At 36.2% G+C, this 24,704-nt stretch overlaps 1 protein-coding gene across 1 annotated transcript; it reads left to right on the forward strand.

Annotated features, from left to right (window-relative positions):
• Positions 1-3,912: 3,912 nt before the first annotated feature.
• On the forward strand, positions 3,913-24,303 carry LOC139143327 (poly(A) polymerase beta-like). Its single transcript, XM_070713563.1, has 18 exons — positions 3,913-4,058; positions 6,979-7,125; positions 7,538-7,686; positions 8,230-8,339; positions 8,614-8,667; positions 9,074-9,185; positions 12,936-13,025; positions 15,349-15,487; positions 16,013-16,085; positions 16,198-16,318; positions 16,636-16,720; positions 17,355-17,408; positions 17,693-17,821; positions 18,719-18,889; positions 19,784-20,144; positions 21,165-21,527; positions 22,292-22,357; positions 23,525-24,303. The coding sequence occupies exons 2-18, from the start codon at positions 6,980-6,982 to the stop codon at positions 23,627-23,629; spliced, it is 2,328 nt and encodes a 775-aa protein (XP_070569664.1). The 5' UTR covers positions 3,913-4,058; position 6,979; the 3' UTR covers positions 23,630-24,303.
• The last annotated feature ends 401 nt before the right edge of the window (positions 24,304-24,704 follow it).

The raw sequence follows: 24,704 nt of genomic DNA on the forward strand, positions 1-24,704 counted from the left end.
ATTTGGAGGAGCAGGGTCTTGCAAAAAATTCTCTTTTCACGCGTTCTGATACAAAACATATGTATCATAAGAAACCGTCGTTATCAAAAACAGTGACTCACGCATGTAACTATAACTTTTGACAATATTTTTCAGGATTTTGTTGCATGTGTGAGTCCTCAAGACAATCGCTGACTTCACCTCCGTTTCTATCATGCAGCATATTTTTCCCGCATTTAAACACTTTTTATCAACTGACAATGTGAACATTTCCTTTTCAAAACTGAACGCATGTTCATTACTTTTGGCGCACTTTGCTGATTTTTTCACACTTTTGAACACTCCTATGAAGATTTTATGATCCCACCCTAAACACATTTAATACGCGGTAACTATCTGGGTGGACGCAACCATCTCCGGTTTGGGGTACAGGTGTACCTTGGACCATGGGTGGGTGCCTGGACATGCAGTTCGAACTATGGAACGAAAACTATACAAGTGTCCATGAAATGGGCGGGAAACGTTCAACAGACTACATTATTGGCAAAATACGTAGATCAAAACTTTATACATTTTCTTCAACATGATAGACCGAGAGTGCTTATTGGGTTGAACAGCTGACAGAGCGACAAGCACTATGCTCAAAACTCTACACTTTGTCGAGCTTTTATTTGTCAAAGTTCTACATGAGGCGAAAAGGGGGTCAAAACTGCGGTACATCTGTCTCGGGGAAGGGGGCACTACACATGTTTTGCGTTGACATCAGACTGGTATTTACCTGGTTGTTCAAGCCGTTTCTGCTCAAGCCGTTGCGAATAATTATGTTGTTGCGAAATACTATCAAAACGCTCAGGTTCTTTTGATCACTGTTAAACACAGTGTCGCTCACACGCTCGCTCCGTGCGTCTGAAAAGCACAGCCATGCACGGCAAAGTTTGACATGTATAAAGAGTCCAAGAGTCGCCCGATATACATGCTGACCCTGTAAAATCTGCTCACCGTTAGACATTTGTCAGTTGTAATTGGTTTTAAAGAGTATACATAATCATGCCGGTGCTGATCAAAATACACTGTGAAGACCTACGGTATAGACCCATGATCCAGTCAAGTCATTATATTGTAAATAAGATGAATACAGATTCGAATTGGATGGTACTGCCACAGAGCAATAGAGCGCTATAGTCATAACAAAAGTTGAAAAGTTGTTTATATTATTAATATATTATATGTATGAAATTGTCGATAAAATGTAATATTACATAAGCACTCACCTGCACTGGAGTTCTGAATGATGGTTCAGATTTTAAAACAAATTTGCGCGATTGTACTGTACACAAGTCACAGTGTGATCCGTATTCTTTCAGTAATTTCCACGTACTGTACAGCGGAAAGGAAACTCAAGCCTGATCAAATGTCAAACTTATCTTATCAATAGTATTCATATTCCATAATTACTGGTGTAGATTTTGCCGGGACAGTCTGTGCCTCTTTTGATATGTGACTTATAGCAAGGCTTTCAGCTCGCGTTGACCATCGTGAGAAGCGACGGCATCTCGACAGCGAACGCGAATGCTTTTAAATTTTCATCCTTTCACTTGTGAACCATGCCTGTCATATATTTAAATGATTCAATCATAATAACTAAATCATATTACATCATCGTTTTGCATACTTTGAGCGTGAATTCGAACCATCGACTATAAACATATGTACGTATTCCCTTTCCATTTCACTGTAGCGTTACGTTTGCATATCAGGTGTCACTGAAATTTGTCCTGTAAAGTGTTAATTTATAGCGTTCCCATCAACACCTTTTTCGTAACATAACCTCATCAATAGACTTGGTTTAAGTCTGTGATTTGTGAATATTTGAGTGGGGTGGACGCGATGATTTGTGTTCTGTTTTCATGTGAAACGCGTGAGTGGTGTGAACGCAATGAGTGTGTTGAACTATACAGGGTGTTTCTCCCGGAATGACGGCAGAAACTAACTCACTACTGCGCAGACTCAAAGGTAACGCGTTCAATTAATCACGAGGAAACCTGGTCTTGGCTGCCAGATTCCAAATAGGTTTGCATGAAATAGGAGAGACACAAGAGAAACTATTACAAAAGATGTTTTTAGAAATTCACCGACTTGAACCAAGTCTACCTGATCAAGAGCCAAATATTCATCACAATAACCATTCGTACAGCATCTTTTATGTACACCATTTTACATATTTATTTACACCTGTTTATCATGCTTATCATACAACCAATAATGGCGAGACATCTGGATACCTCCTTGAGTCATCACAAGATTCAGAATCATAAAATGATGTAACTCTCACAGTCTGAAATGTTTTTATCAGCCATTGCTTTATAGGGCCAAAATTCGAGCACATTAAAGTGAGAATCGTGGTAAAAATAGATTTTTAACAAATTTGATCATTTTATTCGAAAGGATCAGCTAGGTTATTCAATCTTGAGTTTATGATTAGACAACAGGGAACTCTGGCTCCTTGTTTGTTTGTTTGTGTGTTTGTTTATGGGTGTTTGATCATTTGTTATGCATTAATATTTCCATATACAAAGAAGAATCAATAAAGAGCCTTACATGCGCGTGTTTGTCAATAAAGAACAGTGTTTATTTGTTTAATTTGTTTTTTGGGAGGTTGTGTACAATTATAGTCAATAAATAGAAATAATCATACGTAACAAACAAACAAACAAACAAACACGGAGCCAGAGTTCCCTTAGCGTAGACCCTATTTCTTCGCTTTGGCCTCCGTGCCTCCGACCATGATCGAAGGCACGGAGGCCAAAGCGAAGAAATAGGGTCTAGGCTAGAGTTCCCTGTGATTGGACAATTATGAGTACCAAGCAGGAATTAGGAAGACATCCTTGCAGAAATTGCTCAGATATTGGTACAAATTTAGCAAATTGCCTTGAGGATAGCAGTTTACATTGTGCATTAAATGAATATACAGGGGAGTAATGTCTTACTTATATTTTACAGGTATTCTAGGTACACTTCTGAACCCATGAATTTTACAGCTGTATTGAATTTTGAGATTCAAATTCACATTTGCTACTCAAGTATTAATGATCTTAGTACTGCGCAATAATGATCTGATGCCTGCTACAATGTCCATCGTTTTGGCTTCTCAACGCGTGCTTCTTTTCCATGTATACAAATGTCATTGACAAGTCATAATATAGAGGACCCAACTTTTGTTGTCAACAAACACGGCAGGTGATATGCTTTCATATGAAGATTTTGAGCATTTTGACAACTATAGGGAGCAGAAGAAGGTAGTAGAGGCCAAGAACAAGACTGATGATGTTTACAAAGTATTCACTAAATTATCTATAATCATGCAATTACACTGTATAGATGCAAATTAGGAAACATATCATGTCATAATATTCTTCTATAAATTGGCCAAAGCGGAAACGGAAAATCTATAGCTGAAAAATTGTGCCAACGCGCATGCTTGAAAAATGAACGCATGAAGGTTACTACTGGATTTTTATCTTGCACAAGCTTGCAATTTCTTTTCTGTCAAGCCATCTGCGGCTTAGTTTTTATTGGTGTCTCCTAAAACACACCCCCCCCCATCAAAAGGTCTTCATGCCCTCGCCAACCAAACCTTCGGGGCACTCCGCGCTGTCCGTTGCATTGGTTTTATCGACTCTCTCTCTCTCTCTCTCTCTCTCTCTCTCTCTCTCTCTCTCTCTCTCTCTCTCTCCATAGTAAACTACCCTACTGCTTCATTAAAATAATGGGTAAAAGAAAGGAGGAATCGATCCGTATAATAGGCAAACATTTATGATTGTCCTAAAGATATTATTTTTGTGACCCATTAACTTTGTACTCCGGAAAGCAAAGCAAATCTTGTGCAGCGCCACCAACGTCACTCTTAACTCGGGTACTATATTGCATGATGGGATTGTCATAATTTTTCAATATGTCCGCCATTATGTTTGCATGATGCCAACCGTGATGAAGCCTTAAAATTGTAGAAGCTTATCCCAAGGCCGTGCCAAATGATGGGCTGGAAAGAGTGAGAATGTAACCAGGAATAAAATTTCAAGGTATGCATAAGAAATGATACTTCGTACTGTTGTTTTTAATCCCGTTCAAAATAACGTATACCGGAAATGGTTGAATTGTTGACTTCTTTTGTTTTGTCAAAACGAGAAAGGTGTCATGTGTGGTTGAAACTGCGGCAAATGTGAATGAAAACCAACAACATGTCAACCAACAAGTTCTGCAATGTTAAATACAGTTTGAAGGGGTAGACCTCACGTTTGTGAAACTTTCGTTCTTCTGTTTAATAGTTTGGTGTAATTGTTCCCCTTTAGTTGTAGTGGACCGTACGGTATGTATTTCGCTGTTGAGGTACAGTGTACATCATACATGTACGTAGTTCATTGAAGAGACATTCGTATCCCCTAACCACTTACCAGTAAAAAATATGCAAAGTAAATCCATAGGGATACATTTTTCATATGCCTCTAGCATTAAGGCGCCATTTTATTATCCAACTGGGGTTAGGGGTGCTGCGGTTCCGTGGTCCACAACTTTCCTCGGCGATATTGGGTGGGGAGAAGCCACCTTCCCCGCCACCCAAAATTGCCGGGGAAAGTTGAGGACCGTAGATCAGCACTCAGCAATTAGGGTTACAGCCATGGTCCGAGGTTCAGACCTGGAATAATGAAGGTAGAACTATACTTGCATAGGTCGAAGCTGCAATGGTAATAACGGTGCCAGAGGCAATTCCAGAATGGACACTCTCCCATATTAATTATCAACAACTGCTTCCCACTTGGTACACTCTCTTAACCTGAAAGTTGCTGACATGAATGCATCGTCTATGCTGGTGATATCACTTGTGCAACCCGATGAAGAATGTAGCAAATTCATTGCTAAATGACTGACAGCAGTAAATCTGATTTTTTCACCGATTTCTAGTCCAGGTTCATTTAGTGGATGATTGCATCACTTTTCAACATTTAATCAGTATCATCATTTCCATTGTTTTTCTCCACATTTAGTCAGGAAATTGGCCGGCTGTCAGATGAATTGCTTTAGAGCTACATATACAGAGATCAAATCTTCTATATATATGTGCTGTCAGGATTGTATTAATCCATCAGACCACCGAGAATAGACATTCATTAAAAAAATCACAACAAATTCCCAGTAAATAAATAGAATCAAACTGTTTATCAATAATAATTTGCAACTTGAAATTACAGAATAATGACAGCAGTGTTATGACATAAAGCATGGTGTCTTATTAAGCCTAAATCAGGATAATTCATTGAGACCATGAGTGTCTGAGAATCAAACATTAGCCCTTGGACCCCCAACCATTGGTAGAATCAATTTCTTCAGTGTGTTTATACTTCACCAGTACAAAGCCAAATGTACTGACATGCAACAGGTATTACAGCAAAGCACTCTGTGCACATATTTCTTTTATGAAATTAAAAATACTTAAAAAACTGGAGCTTATAACTAGAAAGAACATACAGTATTGAAATTATTATGTGTTTGTACTCCATGTACATACATGAAGTCTATTCTAGGCATACTCTGATGTTAACATGACATGGTCTGCAAAATAAACTACTGTAAGCATTGTCATGTTGGAAAGGGGTGTTCAGGCTTGGGAGTAAAATCTAAGTTAGGTGATAATTATTGACACATTTTGGTTTGTGCAAGATGCAGACAAAAGGTAAAGCTTGCAAAATTAGTTTTTCATTGCTGGTAGTCCCAAGTAAAATTTGTTTAGTATAAAGGTGGCATGAGAATACCCAGGATGATGGAAAGAGAAGGGTATTTACCCCTTGCCACTGTGGTTTTGTCCAATTCTATCGTTTTCAATGGTAAAACAGATCCTCTACACCTGGAGGTGGAGGGGGGGTTGAAAGAATTTAACTTCAAAGCCACAAATGAAATGAGTGATGACATTTGATCAAAAGACAGTTATATTCATTTATATTAATCAGCTATATTCATTTGCATTAACAGAAATAGAGTTTAGGTATTTCTGGTTATGAGTGGTATATTTTCTTTTATAAGTTTATGTACCTATACAGCTATATGTATTTACTTTTTAGCACTTGATTTTTCTTCACTGCATTTTTGTTCACAACACATTGACAGTTGCTTTACACCGTGACAGTTTCAACTTTTGAATGCATGATTTTCATTGACGTGATAATTAAACACATCAGTTATTGACATACTCAATTGAGATTCGACAAATGCGGTAATGAAAATTTAGTCTAGTGGTTGTTGTGTCCGTTATCATGAGAACTATAATCTTCTGCAAGAGTATTATGAGAATAACTGTTAGTTGTGAGGGAATGAGAAGTGGTATGACTGCTACATATCATTTACTATGTATCTTCTGCAAAACCCACAGTTGTAAACAATGGAAGATGTGAATTTCCAGAATACTGCAGTCAAACCCATGTATTTTACTGTAGTGAAGCTGGCAACTTTTACTTATAACTTGCTATTCTTCATTGATTTTCACATGGCAAATTACACTCTTTGCAGACAGGTATTGTACATTGTTGCCAAAAGCGAAGGCGAAATGCGTGAAATACACTAAGTTCTGCACAAAAAGAAACACCAACAGCATGTAAAATTGGTGCATAAGCTTTCACTGTTTAGCATTGTAACTTCTTGGATATTCAGTAAATCCAAAATTATTTTACAAAGAAAGATAAATGATAGGGTAATTGTTTCATGATTCCTAATTACAAATACGTCCAAGAAAAGTTGAAACAAATATACATCTATAAAATATGTAAGGAAAAAATACATTCACTCCATTTAAATTATCACAGAAAATGTTTGAACTTTGTGCAACAACACAAATATGGTCTCTGCTGAAATACATGTTGCGGAAAACTACACTGCAATATACAAAGCATATTTTAGTATCAAAATCAGTGGGAATGATTCAAAAACTGTTTTAAAATTTGTATTTTGCAGTATGGAGTCTTCCCCAATGACTTATGGCATAACTTCACCAATCAGTCTGGCTAGCCCTAAGCCAGCTGATTTGGAATTGACAAAGAAACTTGAGGAGGCTCTTGTTCCATTTGATGTCTTTGAGTCAAATATAGAACTAAATCATCGGTAAGTGTGCCTCAGGATTGATTTGGACAAGACAGTCTTAAAAAGCCTTCCTTCGTATCTTTATCTCTCTTCCTCATCATGTGTTATTTTAAAAGTTCAGTACCTTTAATCCACTGACAACCCAATATATTGGTAAATCATATGATGGAGCAACACCATAATTTGTGTTGTAAAGACAAGGTACATCTGAAGTCTTCTCTGTAAATTTTCTCTCATATTACTCTAAATATTGTCCATGTATAAGCAGAAAATAGGGCAAGAATAAATGTCTGTTTTTGCTAATGTTGTAAATTCTGAAATAATTTACATGCTGTGTTGAAATATTACAAGTATGTTTAGTAAATTTCTCTATGTTTATTAAGTACAACTAATCGTACAAAATTACATTACGCCTACCTTCTTCCCCAAACAGAATGGAAGTGTTGGCCAAGTTGAATAAACTTGTAAAAGAATGGATTAAGCAAGTTAGTTTGTCTAAAAACATGCCACTTAGTGTGACAGAGACAGTTGGTGGCAAAATCTATACCTTTGGTTCCTACAGACTGGGAGTCCATACAAAAGGTAAGAATTATGTGTAACTGACAAATTCACCAGATATCAATGCTGGGTTTGTTACAATCACTTCAGGCCTTGATGTCAGTGGACTGAGCGTTGAGCTAGGATTAAGGAATATGCTTTTGTCAAAACGTGAAAGTATGACTGGCATTTTGTGCTGTAATTTGTAACTTTTTGCTTCTCTCCAGCAGGGAAGGTTTAAAATTGTATTTAAACTGTGACTTCTCCATCAATATTGTGCAATATTGTACAAAAGCATGAATTTACCTCTCCAGAAAGCAGTGCAAGGTTGTTGTCATGTTGCTGGGCCTTTGAACATGTAGGTTTGTATATTACAAGTAACGACAAATATAAGAAAAAGCAGGAAGTATGACAAGGAAAAACCTCGTAGCGTGCATTTAAATTGTAGTATGCATTTAGATTGTCACATGCATATAGATTGGAGCTGAAGACAACAGGAGCCTTTCTTGAAATGATCAAAGATACTTCATTTCACAGATGAGGGTGGGTAGTTCTCTGTTTTAAAACAGGTTTTGTGTCCATTCTCAGGTGGTGATATTGACGCCCTCTGTGTTGCACCTCGTAATGTAGACAGAGCAGACTTCTTTTCTTCATTTTTTGAATTGTTAAAGCAGCAACCAGAAGCTAGAGATCTCAGGGTAAGTCACACTTCCTAATATTTGCAAACCTCAATTTCCAAGTACATTCTCACAAGGCAAACTTCATAACCAGAAAAAAACAGTTCAAGCCATTTTGCAATACAGAGCTCCAGCTTTGCCGTAGAAAACAACAGGATTGTGCCAACCTTTGGGGTTGAAAGGGCTAGATATTGTTAATTTTACCATGTAGAATTTCAGCCTAAAGAAGTAAGGGAAAGTTTTTTGCAAAATTTAATACAAAAACAGAATTGCTTTGTGTACCTTCACTTTGCAGGCAGTTGAAGAGGCGTTTGTACCTGTCATCAAAATGGTATTTGATGGTATAGAGGTAAGAACTGTTATTGTCAAATTAGAACTACAGTGTTCTCCAAAGCTTTGAAAAACAAAGGACAGCCGATTTACATAACAATAAACAATTTGCATACCATTTGTTATGAAAATGTGTTCTTTTGTGTGGTTATTAACATATAAATAAATAGCTTGAAAAAAATTCATGTAATTCAAATAAAATGAAACCATCGCAAAAATGAATTAATGGTCATGACCATTAATTCATTATTGCGATGATTTCACTTATTGTGTCTAAAACTGGGGTAGAATATACGCATGGTCACCCACTCATTCAGTATTTTTCGACATGTCAAACGATATAAGTAGTATCTCACATCAAACAAACTTTAATGGACTATCTATGGTCTTGATGATAACAACAGTTCCTTTGTTGTTATCTTCAGATTGATATGACGTTTGCCAGATTAGCCTTGGCTCAAGTTCCTGAAAATCAAGACTTGGCAGATGACAATCTTCTGAAAAACCTGGATCAAAGATGTATACGTAGTTTGAATGGTTAGTATCTGCATCTCCCTGCAAGATATAGTTCAGATGGTTTAACCAGTGCACCCTCATGTCCTTTTTGTATGTCAGGTTTCCTGCAGACACAACACTGTTGAACAGAATTTTAGTGGAAAAACGGTTGTAGGCATTACACCCCTTAAAAAAGTACTGGAAATTTTTTTTGTCCGAATACCTGTACCCAAGACACGTTGAAATCCCTGTATCCTTAGTGTTATGGAATATGTGGTATTAAGAGTGGGATATGAGGGATATCATTGAGTACTATCATTGACTAGAAAAATCAACCAACACTGGTTGTGTAGTTTTTAGCTACTATAGACTATAGTCTATAGAAGCTATTGGGATGGGTATCCGTCCGGCGTCCGTCGTCAGTCTGTATGTATGTATGTATGTATGTATGTATGTATGTATGTATGTATGTCCGTTTGTGAGGCGTCCGTCCACTCAAATATCTTGAGAACCGCAGTACTTACTGATTTGATATTTGTTGTGTAGATGAAAAATACGATTTTGAGAAACTATTTTTTTTAATTTTTTGATATTGTTGAAAATAGGCAAATTAATGCCAAAAAAGGTGTTTTTGGTAAAAAATCTTCTTCATAACCGCTAGTCGGACAGCTTTGTTATTTGGTATACAGGTCCCTAGGGGTAACCCAACTTAGATTGTTCAAATTGTGATGAAATATGCAAATCTGTATTTTTAAGGAATTTTTTTGTCATTTTTGGTCAAAATTTGACTTACATTGTATGTAATTCTTGTACTGTATAAACCTATCAATTCACCCAGAAAAAAATAATTAATATGATTTTAAATAATTGAATTAATTAGGAAATCATCAAAGCCAAAATAATTTTAGTGTAGAATTATCAGAAAGTTCAACTTTTTTTGACAGTTCATAGTGAAATGCTTACCATCTTGGAGGATTAAAACATGTAAAGGCAACTTTCCTGAATCCCAACTTTGACATATTCTGAACCGTCATTTATTGTGCCCGTATGTTATCTAAAAGAAATTGCTCAAAATAGTCAATAGAGAAAGAGATAGAGATAGAGATAGAGACAGGGAAAGTTCTAATTTCCATTTATGGTTGACTTGGTAAGGATAAAATAAAATTACTTTTTGAGGAAAAAAATAGAGTGGTCAATTAAAAGAGTGGTCAAAGTGATAGGGTTTTTATGGTAAAGCTGGGCTGTATAAAGATTCCTCATGTGCTATTTATAGCAATTATGCAATCTGTGTAAACAGTGCAATGAAAGTGTAACATGATTCCTTATAATGCTTTTGATGACCTTGAACTTCTTAAGTTTCAAACGTTTGTCTCTTCAGTGTGCTTTCTCTGAGTATGTACTCAACTTATTAAACAGAACTCACAATGTTAATCAAAGATATCCACCTTCTTCATCAATACATGTGTCACAAAAGGTTATTCTCTACATAACTCAACAGAGCTCTGTCAACTGTTGAGTTGCTTGTTCTTTCAAAACCGCTGGTCAGACAGCTTTAATATTTAGTTTACTTGTCCGGAGGATGACCTTAGTGAGATAATTTCATACAGTCAGGAATACTTAATTTTGTATCCATGTCTATAGTAGCTTCAGGGACTTTGGCCCTATGTTTAGAAAACTTGTAAGTCTGATCAGAAATTTTAGAGACTCTACACTGATTTCATGTAACATCATCAACATGTGTATTCTGTGTGGATGTAGGATAAGGGTAAAAAGATGCCATCAAATTCCCAGAGTCTCAAAAGTCTGATTTGCTAATTTTTACCTTCTCGTGTCTATTTATAGACAGAGAAGGTATTAGAGTTGAAAACCAATATGCTGCTGTCAAGAACTTCCGTCTGTCAAGACTTCCGTCTGTCAAGATCCGTTGACGTCATGCCATTGTGATGGGTCATATCATAAACTGGTGGGGGTGTTCATGGCTCAGGTTGAGGTGTGGGAGAACGATTTTGAGCTATGACAAAAATCAAAAGGGACTTAGCGGCATAGCCACAGTGTTAAGCCTTTCTCCAAGGTTTCTTAGTTGACTACAATCTATTACAGACTACTGAGCTGACGTTAGGGTACTCACTTTGTGTTTGCTCACTCTGTGAGCGCTAGTGTTTGGTACTGAGTTGCGTGGATATCCCCTCATGGCCTCACGTGATCTGGCCTGTTGCATAATCTGCAGAGATGATCATATGCCTCCGAGTCTGAAAACTGTCATTGTGTAAGCCTGTCGGCATTTTCCTTGCATTTTTTCTCATTTAATTTGCAAAATATCGGCGAGTACCTCAATATTTCAAGATAACCCTTTCTTCCCAATCGTTTCCTGGAGTTTCAGAGTCATATGAACGAAAATGAGTGAAAGTTTTAGACAGGAAAATCGGACGTCGGCCATGTTCAATGTTTACAGTACAATCAGAAGTTTGCGTGGAGGAATTAACCAACAAACACTGGAGTGTTCATGATGCCCGCCCTCTAGAGGCAGACCCTCCTATATGAAGTACCACATTTGATGCTTGTGGAAAGCTTGACCGTCGACACACAATGGAGCATTTAAACTTTTAGAAAATGACAAACTGAATAAGAAGGTATTCAGAAAATGTCAAATACTGAGGAAAAATGCGCAAATATTCAAATAAACAGGTTAACTGATTGGTCAGCTATAAAAACAATGAAAATGTTTATGATCAAAAGTTTTTGAGATGCGCACATTTTAACAAATCAGAAATTATTAACATTATAAATATAAGACCAAACTATTTTTTCAGGGATGGACAGGTTGGAAATGAGGGTGAGAGACAAAGGCTCTCCTATTGCTGCATGTGGATGCAGCCACACCATTTCATTTACAACATACTTATTCACAGTGTTGTTCAAGTTCCATATTGTACTGACTGTCATACAAGGATAACAGAAACAAATCAAATCAAATTAGAAAAGGATCAATGCTGTTGTGTTGATTTTGCTGAACATGGCTGATATTTCGCTCTATATATTTGGTATCCAGCAAAGGCATATTTTGATGTAAAGTCAAAATTAACACTACATTGCTGACAATATATTTTACCGTTTCTGCATGAATTTTCTTTTTAAATTACAGTATATTAGTACTTCAAACAGATTAACAGTTATCGTGATGTCAACCCATAATTTTACATCACAAAGACTGTAATTCTGCCATTTTTTTTTGTTTTTCAGTCATTTTATAAATTTTGCACTGCACAAGATGATTGAACAAATTGCAATGTTTGAATTTGTAAACTCAAAGAATAAAAATCCTTTGGTCACAAATTAAATTATTTTTTGAAAAGAAATTTACTCTTAAACACTTAGCATATATTCTTTACACGGTCATGTATTTCAAGGAAAATTGCCTATTAAAAACAGTAATTTCTTCACTTTCAATTTTATTTCAATACTATGACAATTATCAGCCATGAGGTTATACAAACAAAAGACCAGATAAGCGTTTTTCATCATTTCCACAGGACTTTTTGGAAAATCCATTAAAAACAGTTAAAAGTGACTGGAAATGATCACTTGTTTATAAATTTGGGACATGGTGTCTTGTATTGCTGTGTTTGCAGGCACTTTGCCAAGTTACAAAATTATCTCCAGAAGTACTCCACACATAAACTGTTTGACAAGAGACTGAGGAAAACACCCCTGAGCTTGCACATTTGATTTGTGATATACACAACATATGTTACGAAATGTATTGATTGAATACTAATGTTGTATCTATTACAGGATGCAGAGTGACTGATGAAATTTTGAATTTAGTTCCAAATAAAGACAGTTTCAGGCTTGCACTCAGGGCTATCAAGATATGGGCAAAAAGTGAGTATGAAGATAAACTTCCTAGTAAATATCCGGTCAACTTTGATTAGAGCATTTTAAAATTCAATGGTATTTGAAAAGGATGTTGTGGCAGTGCTGACAAGTCTAATGATCAAAGCATGATGGATTTACACCATGGTGTCATGTTCATAAGCAAGCACTCTCCATGTACTGTATGCATACTGCTTATGCTGTCTTTTCCCAGAGTTTCTAATCATGGAATATTCCAGTTACTGTCCTCATGAGACGACGAATCAGAATAATCAAACAGACAAGCAAATGAGTGAATGATATTAAAGTACTCAAAGAAATCTTTAAATTATAGCCCCATGTATTTTATGAATGGGTGCCTCATTTCATACCATTGAAATTAATTTCATTGATTGCATGTAACATGTATAGACAAGAGACTTGAAAATGCTGCTAGTATTTGTGAAGTCATAGCTGATAATAATTTCATCTCTGCAACCTTTTTAGCTCCGCTGTCAGCGACGCGGAGCTTATCAAATAGGTTGATTTTCCGTCGTCGTCCGTCGTCGTCCGTCGTCGTCGTCGTCGTCCGTCGTCGTCCGTCGTCGTCCGTCAACAATTGCCTTCTCCTCTGAAACCGCAAGTCCAAATGCTTTGAAATTTATATTCAGCTCACTTGGAGTGACCTCACTTAAGTTTGTTCAAATCGTAGTGAAATTTGCATATTTGTATTTTTGGGGCATTTTTGGTGTTTTTGGTAAAAAAATCTTCTTCTCTGAAACTGCTTGTCTGATTGCTTTGAAATTTGATATGCAGTTTACTTAGGGTGACTTCAGACAGATTTGTTTAAATTGTGGTGAAATTTGCATATTTGTATTTTTAAGGCAATTTTTTTCATTTTTGGTAAAAAAACTTTAAAAATCTTCTCCTTCAAAACTACCAGTCAGATAGCTTTGATATTTGGTACATATGTCCCTAGGGATGATCTAATTCAGATTTGTTCAAATTGTGCAGAAATATGCAAATTTGCATTTTTAAGGCAATTTTTGTGATTTTTGGTCAAAAAATGTATTTCTCAAAAAGTACTGGTCTGATAGTTTTGAAATTTGGCATACAGGTTTCTATAGATGAACTAAGTAATATATATTAAATTTCTGATGAAATCTGTAATTTTGTATTTTTGGGGCAATTTTTGCCATTTTTGGTCAAAAAATGTGTATTTCCAAAAGTACTCATCTGATAGCTTTGAAACTTGGTATACAGGTTCCTACAGATGAACTAAATGATATTTATTGAAATTATGATGAAATCTGCAATTTTGTATTTTTGGGGCATTTTTTGCCACTTTTGGTCAAAAAATGTGTATTTCCAAAACTACTCATCTGATAGCTTTGTAATTTGGTATACAGGTTCCTACAGATCACCTTAATGATATTTATTGAAATTATGATGAAATCTGCAATTTTGTAATTTTGGGGCAATTTTTGCCATTTTTGGTCAAAAAATGTCTTTCTCAAAAAGTACTGGTCTGATGGCTTTGAAATTTGGTATACAGGTTTCTACAGATGAGCTTAGTAATATTTATTGAATTTCTGATGAATCTGTAATTTTGTATTTTTGGGGCAATTTTTGCCATTTTGGTCAAAAAATGTGTATTTCCAAAACTACTCATCTGATAGCTTTGAAATTTGGTATAGAGGTTTCTATAGATGAACTAAATAATATTTATTGAAAATTATGATGAAATCTGCAATTTGAATTTTTGGGTCAATTTTTTCCATTTTTGGTTAAAAAATGTGTTTCTCAAAAAGTACTGTTCAACAGCTTTCAAATTTGGTATACAGGTTTCTATAGATGAACTAAATTTGATCTTTTGAAATTATGATGAAATCTGCAAATTTTATTTTTTTGGGGCGATTGTTGCCATTTTTGGTCAGAAAATTTTATTCTCCAAACACTACTCATCGGATAGCTTTGGTTGACATGTTCTTGGGGATGATCCAATGTGATATATTCAAAGTACAATGAAATGTTCTATTGTGTATTTTTTCAGCTATTTTAGCCACTTTTTTCTGGCCACTGCATTGAGCTATCAAAGATTTCCACCTTCTTCATCAACATGTGTCAAAAATAGTTATTCTCTACATAAACACAGCGGAGCTATATCGGCCGCTAGGTCGCTTTTCTGTGTATAAAAACATGCACTTTCATAAGCAGATTACTGTCTTTCAAAATGAGATCAAACACAAACTACTTCAAAGTAATCTGTTGTAGTGAGAGCACTATTGGGGAAGGACTCTGTACTCTTAGCACAGAGCATGGATATTTCACTCTTGTTTGTGTTTCTCACCAGATCATGGTATCTATTCCAATGTGGTTGGATTTCTTGGTGGTGTATCGTGGGCCATGCTTGTCGCTAGAACCTGCCAGCTTTATCCAAATGCTGCTGCCTCTACCATTGTATATAAGTTTTTCCTTGTGTTTTCCAGATGGTAAGCAAAATGTTCTCATTTAGATTCTGAAATATTGGCTTGAATTTAGAATACTATTTTAATGCTGTGTCTTGGACAACATGCCAGTTTTTTTATGTTTATTGGTCATGCCTGAGTTTCTTGATGATATTACAGACATGCCAGTAATGATACTGCAGATCAGATATCAGAGATATTTGATATGAAATACCAGTTTATTGATTTTTGTAACCATGAAGGATGACCCTCAAAGTGTTGAAATGCAATAGTATTACTTTTAGTGTTGGAAGAGTCTGACCCGAAAAGTACCTATCCAGTAAAAAAATTAATGTTTCAAAATTTTTTTGGTATGAAAGCCTTGGGCAATAAAAACTAACTAACTTTGAATGAGTATGGGGTTAATATATGCAGTCTAGTGACAATATGTCTAGAGTGTTTCTCAGAATAGTAATGTTATACATTATGATGTTGTGTACTCTGAAAAATGCTGGCGTTTTTGAAAAGCAAAGCAACGAACATTCAGCATTGTGCTTATATTTGATGTAGGGAATGGCCGCAACCAGTTCTCCTGAAGCCAACTGGTGAAAACAAACTGAACATGCCAGTATGGGATCCAAGGGTAAGTCAGACAATCTATTGACACTCTTATTCTCTGGTTTAGTCCTCGTGTTATACTCAACATTAGAGATACGTCTGAATATATTTCAACATGTATTTTTCTCACCATGCAGGTAAACCCAACTGATCGGTTTCATCTTATGCCGATTATCACGCCAGCTTACCCACATCAGAACTCCACATACAATGTCACTCAGTCGACAAAGGCTGTATTGGTTGAGGAATTTAAACAAGGTGAGTTTGTCGAGTAAGAACATCATTGTCTGCTGATACTTAGGTTATGCAACCTGAGAGTTGTGAACTTAGGAAGAAAAATGTTTTAGGGGACTCATCTATTCTGGGATAATAGTCTGTTGTCTTCGTAAAATATGAATGCTCCAAATTTACATTGATCTCTTATTAATACAAAGAGTTTCTTCCCAGGCCCAGTCTAGATCAGTGATGTCATGTTCTCTCTGAAATACCTGTCTGAGTGACACAGGGCGTCAAGTCATTGTCCTTTGTTATCCATTGAACAGACACGATTTGATAATTTGTTGGTTTCATTACAGGTCTGGCTATCACAGAGGAAATTCATTTGAGAAGAGCAGAGTGGTCCAAATTGTTTGAACCAACCAACTTTTTCCAAAAGTACAAGTAAGACATGATGCTGTTACTCATACATCCGAACAGACTTTGACAATTTTCCCTTCTTTTTTGTCACCAAAAAACTAGCATCTTTTACTGGTTCACTTTAAATTCAAATGTAGCACAAAATATGAATGGACTTATTCTTTGAACAGCAATTTTCTGATTCATGACTGCATCGTAAAACCAAGACAACCATATTCAGTAATTATACAGTCCGGACAATCATCTTTCCTTCATCTTATCCTTTTCTAAAGTCTTAAATTTCTACAAAGAGACTCTTTTGCCCATTTTCGTTACGGTTGCTGATAAATTCGTTTTGTGGTAGAGGTTTAACAGTGCTGAACTATATATACACAGTGCAAACTATCAGCTCAGGTATAAAAATTGGCATGCCTTCATTGCATTCTGGAAAAGAGGCTTCCCTCCAAGCCAATACAGTGCACCACTGAGTCACATGTATTCTCTATGACTGAAGAGAATTTCATAAAACAAATGTTTTAGTGTAGGACTGACCTATGGAACTTTCCAGACATTCTGAAGGTGATTCATACAGTTTAGAAATCCTGTGTGTTAGTGAACACAGTGCAACTAAGAGTTCAGGATAATTGTTATTGAGAGTGTGTTTATTTTGACATTTCAGGCATTATATTGTTTTAAGTGCCAGTGCCACAACAGAGGAACATCAACTTGAATGGTAAGTTTCCCTTCCACAGACTCTAAAAGGCCTTTTGTTTTTACCAAAAAACCTGTCTTGTCACTCTTGATAGGACCTCTGTGGTATGTCAACTTTAATTTTGAGCTTATCCATGAAGTGGTCAACTTCTGTAAGCTTGCAACCAATGGATACTTACTTCATGTTTGTACTTGTACAAAATAGTGGCTGGATATAAAGTGGCAATATTTGCATTTGATGTAAAGGTTCTTTTATGGTTAATGATATGTATTTTGCTCAACCATGGTGTCTTTTTATTGATTTAGGATTGGTCTAGTGGAATCCAAGATCCGTATTCTGACAGGGAATCTGGAAAGAAGTCCATTCATCAAGATGGCCCATGTCAATCCTAAAGCCTTCTCACCGGTGAAAACTGAAAAGACTGATGAAAATGGGTAAGTCAACCTGATTCAAATACACATGAACTGTATTCTGATCTTCAAATGATAATCAAAGCCAGAATGAGCTATTGATGGTTAAAAAATCATACATTTAAAGCCCCATTAGCCGTACTGTTTTTCATGTTATCATTAAATCAAAATAATACCATACAATCTTCAGAGAGATGTTTGAAATTAGATTCAGACAATTTCACTGATATGTGCAGTGGCCATTATCTAGTTTTTAAAACCCAAGTTGTGCGTTCATCGCCAATGTTTGATTTCAAACAATCTTATGAAATAATGCAAAAGATACAGCTAATGGTGCTTTAAAGGTTTGCATATATTTTGCAATGGAACAGTAATGTACATGTCAAACCAAGAAACAACTTCAATTCAAACTCATGGAAACAATTTGTTTTCATCAAAGCCATCTAATGAAATGGTGTGGCACCTTGGACAATATACTGTACCTTGTTGAGTGCTGATTGTAACATCTCTGTGATTTCCATGGACACAGGACTAACTATCATAAAAAGGCCAATAGCTGTAACTCTTCATGATATTTTGACTAATTTTATTGTACATTTGTAACTCTAGCTGTTTCACTTTGCTACAAAGTGTCTATGAATGTAAAATGCAGTGTTGTTGTTTACGTTGTAATTCTAGTCTGGACCAGATTTCACTTTTCAACAATTACAAAACAGTCTATACATGTACAGGCTGAGTTGACAATCTCCACATTGTGCCTCAACGTGCTTTTGGAAGGAGATGGAGAAACTGCAGTTGTCTTTAAAAAATGAAATTGTGAAAAAAGATTGTAAAAAATAACTGCTACTAGCCTTTTTAATCCTGATTGAGTCAGTAATTACATGTATGTAGCTAAGCATATGCCTCTTCTCTGATTTTCAGACCAGATTTGTGTTGCATGTGGTTTATTGGTCTGGCCTTTGAAAAGCTTGAAAACGTGAATGTGGATTTGACATTTGACATCCAGAGTTTCACTGATACGGTATACAGACAGGCATTCACCATTAATATGCACAAAGAAGGAATGAAACTGGAAGCCAAACATGTCAGAAAGTAAGTCTTCCGCTGTAAAGCTGTCATGTTCTTTGTGAGTTTAGCAGTTGCTGTTAAGTTAGAACAATATTAGTAAAAAACATACTACCAAAATAATACAACTGTAAGAATAACACAAAACATGAAAACACAGTTATCGTTTCAGAGATTTGGTAATTTTTTCATTGTTTTTTAAGTTATTTGAAATATCTGTGTGACTATAATGTACAGGCAGTCATTTACAGGGTCTAAGGATGATACAGCTGAGAAGTGATCAAGAGTTCCTGGTCATTTTGTGAATTTTCTAAAACTGACAGTGATATCAGTACTAAGGTATTCATAGACAACACCAAAGAGACCATCATTGTACACCTCTAACAAGTAGATGTAAATAAGCTGAAAAGATTTACGTGGATCATTGAGAATTTTATTCTTATAATAATTGATTTATTTGTTCTGTACATACACTGGCATAAATCTCAAAGTTTGATGCAAAAGCTAGTAGTGCAAGATGCGAGGTATAATGATATTCAAATATGCAGATTACATTAATGAGCATTATTTCGGTATTAAAATTCTATGCTAATGACCCTTAATCAATGCGGAATATTCATGTACCTCGGATCTTGCATTGTATATGCAAAAGATATAAGATAACAAAAACATTTTAACTTTTCCTTCTATTTGAAGACTAGATTTCAAGTCAAAAGTGACTACTTTACCTGTCTATTATCATGAACACCTGTCTGAAGTATTCTTATCCCATTCCAAGAAGTGTTGTTGTAGACACATTTCACTGTAATTACTCTCCTTAATGTAGCTAGGGTAGAACAGATTTAAGGTTGCTATGAAGTTAAATGATCTCTGTTATAAAAAGTGCCAAAATTAAAACATCTTTAATCCCCATTTTTACAGGAAACAGCTTGGAGAGTATCTACCTCAAAGTGTCTTAAGGAGTAATAAGAAGAAACTGAGTAACATTGGTGATGGAAGTAACACACCAACTCGAGATGGCACAAGCAGCAATCAAAACACTCCGACACGTACACAAGGAACAGCAAATCCACCCAAACCGGAATGGATGCCAGCTGATGATTCCAGCAACGATGTCAGCAGGGATGAAAGTTTTAATACAAGTGTCAGTAGAGAATCCAGCAAAACTGACCTGGGTGGAATTGAAGTGAGTGGAGCAAAGAGTGAAGATGTGAAAACACAAGCTGAACCTCCTCAGTCAAGCTTACAGGAAACAAATGATGGCCAAAATACAGATAGCAAGGTAATTTCATAGAGAAATTCATAAGCAGATGGAATCCCTCTGTGCATTTATTTAGAAGTTTTATTTTTTATTCAGTCCATCATCCAACAGGCGTTAGCCCAATTACAGGATGAGGTATGCATAACCCACTAACCCCAGAATGGGTATTAATAGTGCTCTGAGGTCAGATTCTGAATGTGTTCATAGCTCAGTGTACGCAGTATCAAAATCATTCAGAATTCCTTATTGTGCAATGCATACATACATATTTGAAAATGTATGTGGTTTTTCAAGGCAACAACTTCTGAGTGTCTTAGAGATTTGCAGTTTACAAGCAAGTTTTCCAGTGGTTAAGAGAAGTTTGTCAGTCATTAAGAGAGTGTTGTCAGTCTAATGTGGTTTGATTGATATGTCAGAAAGCATACCACAATATACAAATTGTCCATGCAAACTTCATTCATGACTGACAAGCAGTATCACACAGCATAGCTCCTGCTTAATCATTTGAAACTAACACATCAAAGAAATATTAACCCTGTACCTTGAATGCCAGAAATATCAGGCTCCATGGTGAATTACTTCATACCAAAGTGTCAGAAAATTCCAGTGAGATCCTGTACTTGTTCATAGTATATTTGATACAGCAACTTTACTACATTTTGGTAGTCAGGCAGTTAAACTTGAATGTATGACCAGATAGACAAGTACATTGCAGACAAGGTTAGACTTGCCTCCAGTCCTTGGGTTTGTTTCCTCAATTATGGTGTGATCTCAAACAACAGCGTGTTCTCAAGGCATTAATTCCCAAATTTCTTCTACACTCAGGCAAGGTATAATATGAGAGGTTTCAATGAGAAAGAAAAATAGTTGGCACATAGAAGAGGTTTGAATACGTGATTCACTTCCTGATCTTTATTGAAACAAAAACCAAATACCAACCAGTCTAAGACAACATGTAATTAGGTACAAAACCTTCAGAGTATTTTTGAACAGTCTCATAATGACTAAGAAAAATTCAAAAGGATCTTCAATTGTTGACAGGTTGTTGAAGGGAGTGAGAATACAGTTGACAAGTCAGAGCAAGCAGCACAGATACCGGTGATAGGATCCACCACAAGCCTTGGAACTACACCTACATCAGCAGAAACAACTCGGAAGAGGACCAGAGATGGAGTGGTGAAGAAGAGATCCTTGTCTCCAACAGACGAAATGATCGATTCTGCAAAGAAAAGGAAAGGAGATAGTACATCTCCAAGTGTAGAACCTGATGCAAGGGGGGAATCTGTGTCACCACAAGATGATGTGACCAGTTCAATGAAGAAAAGATCCCTTTCTCCAACCGATGAAATGTCAGAGTCAGCCAAGAAGAGAAAACAAAACAGTTCCAGTCCGAGTTTAGAATCGGTGTGTATTTAATGTATAGATGTGTTGTATATAATGCAAGGTCTGACGTACATGAATAGTCTCCAAACATGCACACAATATTCATCAATACACTCTGCATAAACAAAGAATACGTAGTGATTTTAGCAGTAGATGGTGTGATGGTGATTCTGTTTTGTTAAACAGATTTCAATTTGCCAATAAACTTACACTGCCCATCACAGTTACACTAGTCGTACCGGTTTGTTGAAATGAATAGGCTTGTACTAAAGCCTGGTAAGGAACAGTCTCTGCAGGTGTAATGTCCCGCAAAGCTTAAGTGGCAAGAGCGAATGTTAGTAGAAATAAACGTTTTGCCTGTATCACCAGGGATACATCCTTTTGGTTAGGGAAAGAGTTCAATCCCAGTGACACCTGGATAACCCCTTTAGTTTGTGTCAAACGTTTTCCATCCTCTAGTCTTCACTCATGTCAACCCTGTGTGCATGCTGCTGTACTGGGCAATGGATGTCTTATCCACTGTCTCAGCTTACCCCTGTAAAAGGATTTCTGAACTGCATGAACAGCAGAGAAAAATGTTTGCTTCTCCTCATACCACAGCTTGCAGCTTTGCATTATCTAGATGTAGAGTATCTCAATGGTGACTCAGTATTTGTTTCCGAACACTCTATTGTATCAGTTGAATGTATTAGTTCCAGAGAGCCTGCAAAGGCATCCTCTGGAACTGTTGGTTTTGCTGGAATTTTATTCATTGACTCATTTTATGTGATTGACTTTCTTTTCAGAATAATGGTCCAAACAATGAAGTCACCCCTCCAAATACTCTACCAATCACACCAGCCGACAAAAAGGTGGGACCAGAAAAGTATTCTAGCTACTTATAATATCAGCAGACAATCTGATGGTGTCAGCAAATAACAATGATATTTTTCAAAAGAATGCCATGGTGAAGTCACATGAATCTGATATGAAAAAACATATCTGATCCAATTTGTATCAAACCTGAAAGATTGAACCACCAAACTTCCATAACAAAATTCCTGAACAAAGTTTGTTTTTGTAAAGAAGAAGGGAGATCCTCATGAGGCATACACGGACCCCATGTTAGCATTGTTTGATTGTAAATGGTAGAGATTACATGAGCATTGCGTGTGATGGATATATGGTTCTGTTATTATGTGTTCAGAGTTCTCACAGCCCACTCACCAGTTCACAAAACTAAAAGTTGAAGTTTGCAAGGACATTGTCCTAGAGAAGCATTTTTGACAATACCAACATTTGGCAATACTGTCAATGTTCTGACACTTCTTGTTTCCATGCAGCTGACTTCTTTATTCAAACTCTACAAAATTATGATACTTGTATTTGATTATTGCTCCGCAGTGCAACAATATTTAATGTAAAAATGTGTGCAACTTGTTGATTGTTTGCCTTACCTGTCTTTAATTTAGATTTTGCCAGCTTAGTTTTAATAATAACAGACAGCAGAAATGAACCAAACTTTGTAAATGGTTTCAAGTTGATGACAGTTGGCTCTGCAAATTAATCTTTAAATGACTGTAACTACAGACATTTGTTATTATCAATTTCATCAAGGCATTCAGCTGATCAAGGGTTTTGCAATTGAAGTACTTGTTTAGCTTGCAAATTTTTATCTTAGATTTCAGAGATACTTGAAATTTCAGAAACAGAGTTGCACTGCATGTTTTCGGGATTGACCACTGTTAACCCTTTGAGCGTCACAGTCAATTTTTGTCTCCTTTAAAATATACAATCCTGGTCAACTTTATTTATAGATTTTGCCAAATTTTTGCATAAAACTGTAGCCAATGAAATGTGATATCCATTTGGTCCAAAATTATCAAACAATTACAGAAAAATTCATAAAAATTGGTAAAATGTTGTACTAAAATTTTGGTGGGAAAAATTACAGCACTCAAAGGGTTAATGAAGTCACAGACGATAGCCTTCTCATGTTTTATTCCTTCATACTGTTGATGTGGATGTTATTCTTACAGAGGCTTCCCAGCAGTGATATCCCAGATCTTCAGTCTCCAACGCCAACCACCACAGGGAACCCTATCACTGTTGTGAAAAATTCCATTCGGCTGACTCTGAAGTAGCCAGTAAAAACGGAGAAATAGTGGAAAGTGTAAGTATCCCATAAGGTGAGAGCAGAAAATACCTTCAGATGATATTTCATATTGTCTGTATTTTTAGCCCACTGGTTGATGGCGGCTTCATGACACAGCTCACTCTCTACGATAACTCAGCAGACAGCGCCAGTCCACACAAGCAAGATAATAAACAACAAGACTTGGAAAGCTGACCAGAGCATGTGAAAAGTTCAGGGTCACATTCAGAAATGATATTTTCTGAGAAGTGCACAGAAATGAGTGACAATTTTGACAAATATATATGAAGCCTGTAAATGTTCATTGGTTTCAGAAACACCAAATTTGCTGTGGCATTATAAGTTTTGTCTTTTTGGGAAGGGGCAAGCAATATAGAGAATATGAGAGTTGGTAAAGGCGTTTATTTTGGCCAGTGTAATTACTTGAATTTATTCTATACTGCAGAAATCCATTTTTCTGTCAAAAAATTAGTACCTTAGTTTGAATGCCTGTAGATTATACGCAAACAGTTCCTTCCGTTAAATAAATTTCATTATGATAGAAATTTTGTCAACTATGCCCTGGAAAGTGATCTATAACATGTAAATATTCTAAAAGAGTCATGATCTGGTATTTCTTACTGCCTGTTGATGACAAAGAAAGAAAAATAAAATAGCTCGATCAATAAAGCATCTGGAGTGGTTTTTACACCACATGTACATAATCTTTGGTATGTAGTTGAACTGTGTGTGTCATACAATCTTCTACAAGCCATAGTAGTGATAAATGTAGTATTTGATATCTGATCTCTTATGTTATTGTAGCAATGATAGCATTGACACGTTGATATCACTAGAGCTATGACATTTTATAATACTGTGGCTGTGATATCGCTGTAGAGCAGATATCACATTTGATATTACTGTAGTTTTGATATCACTGTGGCTATGATATCACTGTAGTACTGATATCACATTTGATATTCCTGTGGCTATGATATCAGCTGTAGTGCAGATACCACATTTGATATTACTGTAGTTTTGATATTACTGTGGCTATGATATCACTGTAGTACTGATATCAC

The sequence above is a fragment of the Ptychodera flava genome, chromosome 11 (genome assembly GCF_041260155.1).
Source record: "Ptychodera flava strain L36383 chromosome 11, AS_Pfla_20210202, whole genome shotgun sequence".
NCBI classification, from domain to species: domain Eukaryota; kingdom Metazoa; phylum Hemichordata; class Enteropneusta; family Ptychoderidae; genus Ptychodera; species Ptychodera flava.

Coding starts and splice junctions, on each gene's coding strand:
- LOC139143327 (XM_070713563.1), top strand. CDS start 6,980: ATGGAGTCTTCCCCAATGACTTATGGCATAACTTCACCAATCAGTCTG. Junction 8,668..9,073: donor TGGTATTTGATGGTATAGAG/GTAAGAACTGTT, acceptor TGTTATCTTCAG/ATTGATATGACGTTTGCCAG. Junction 16,319..16,635: donor GGTTGAGGAATTTAAACAAG/GTGAGTTTGTCG, acceptor GTTTCATTACAG/GTCTGGCTATCACAGAGGAA.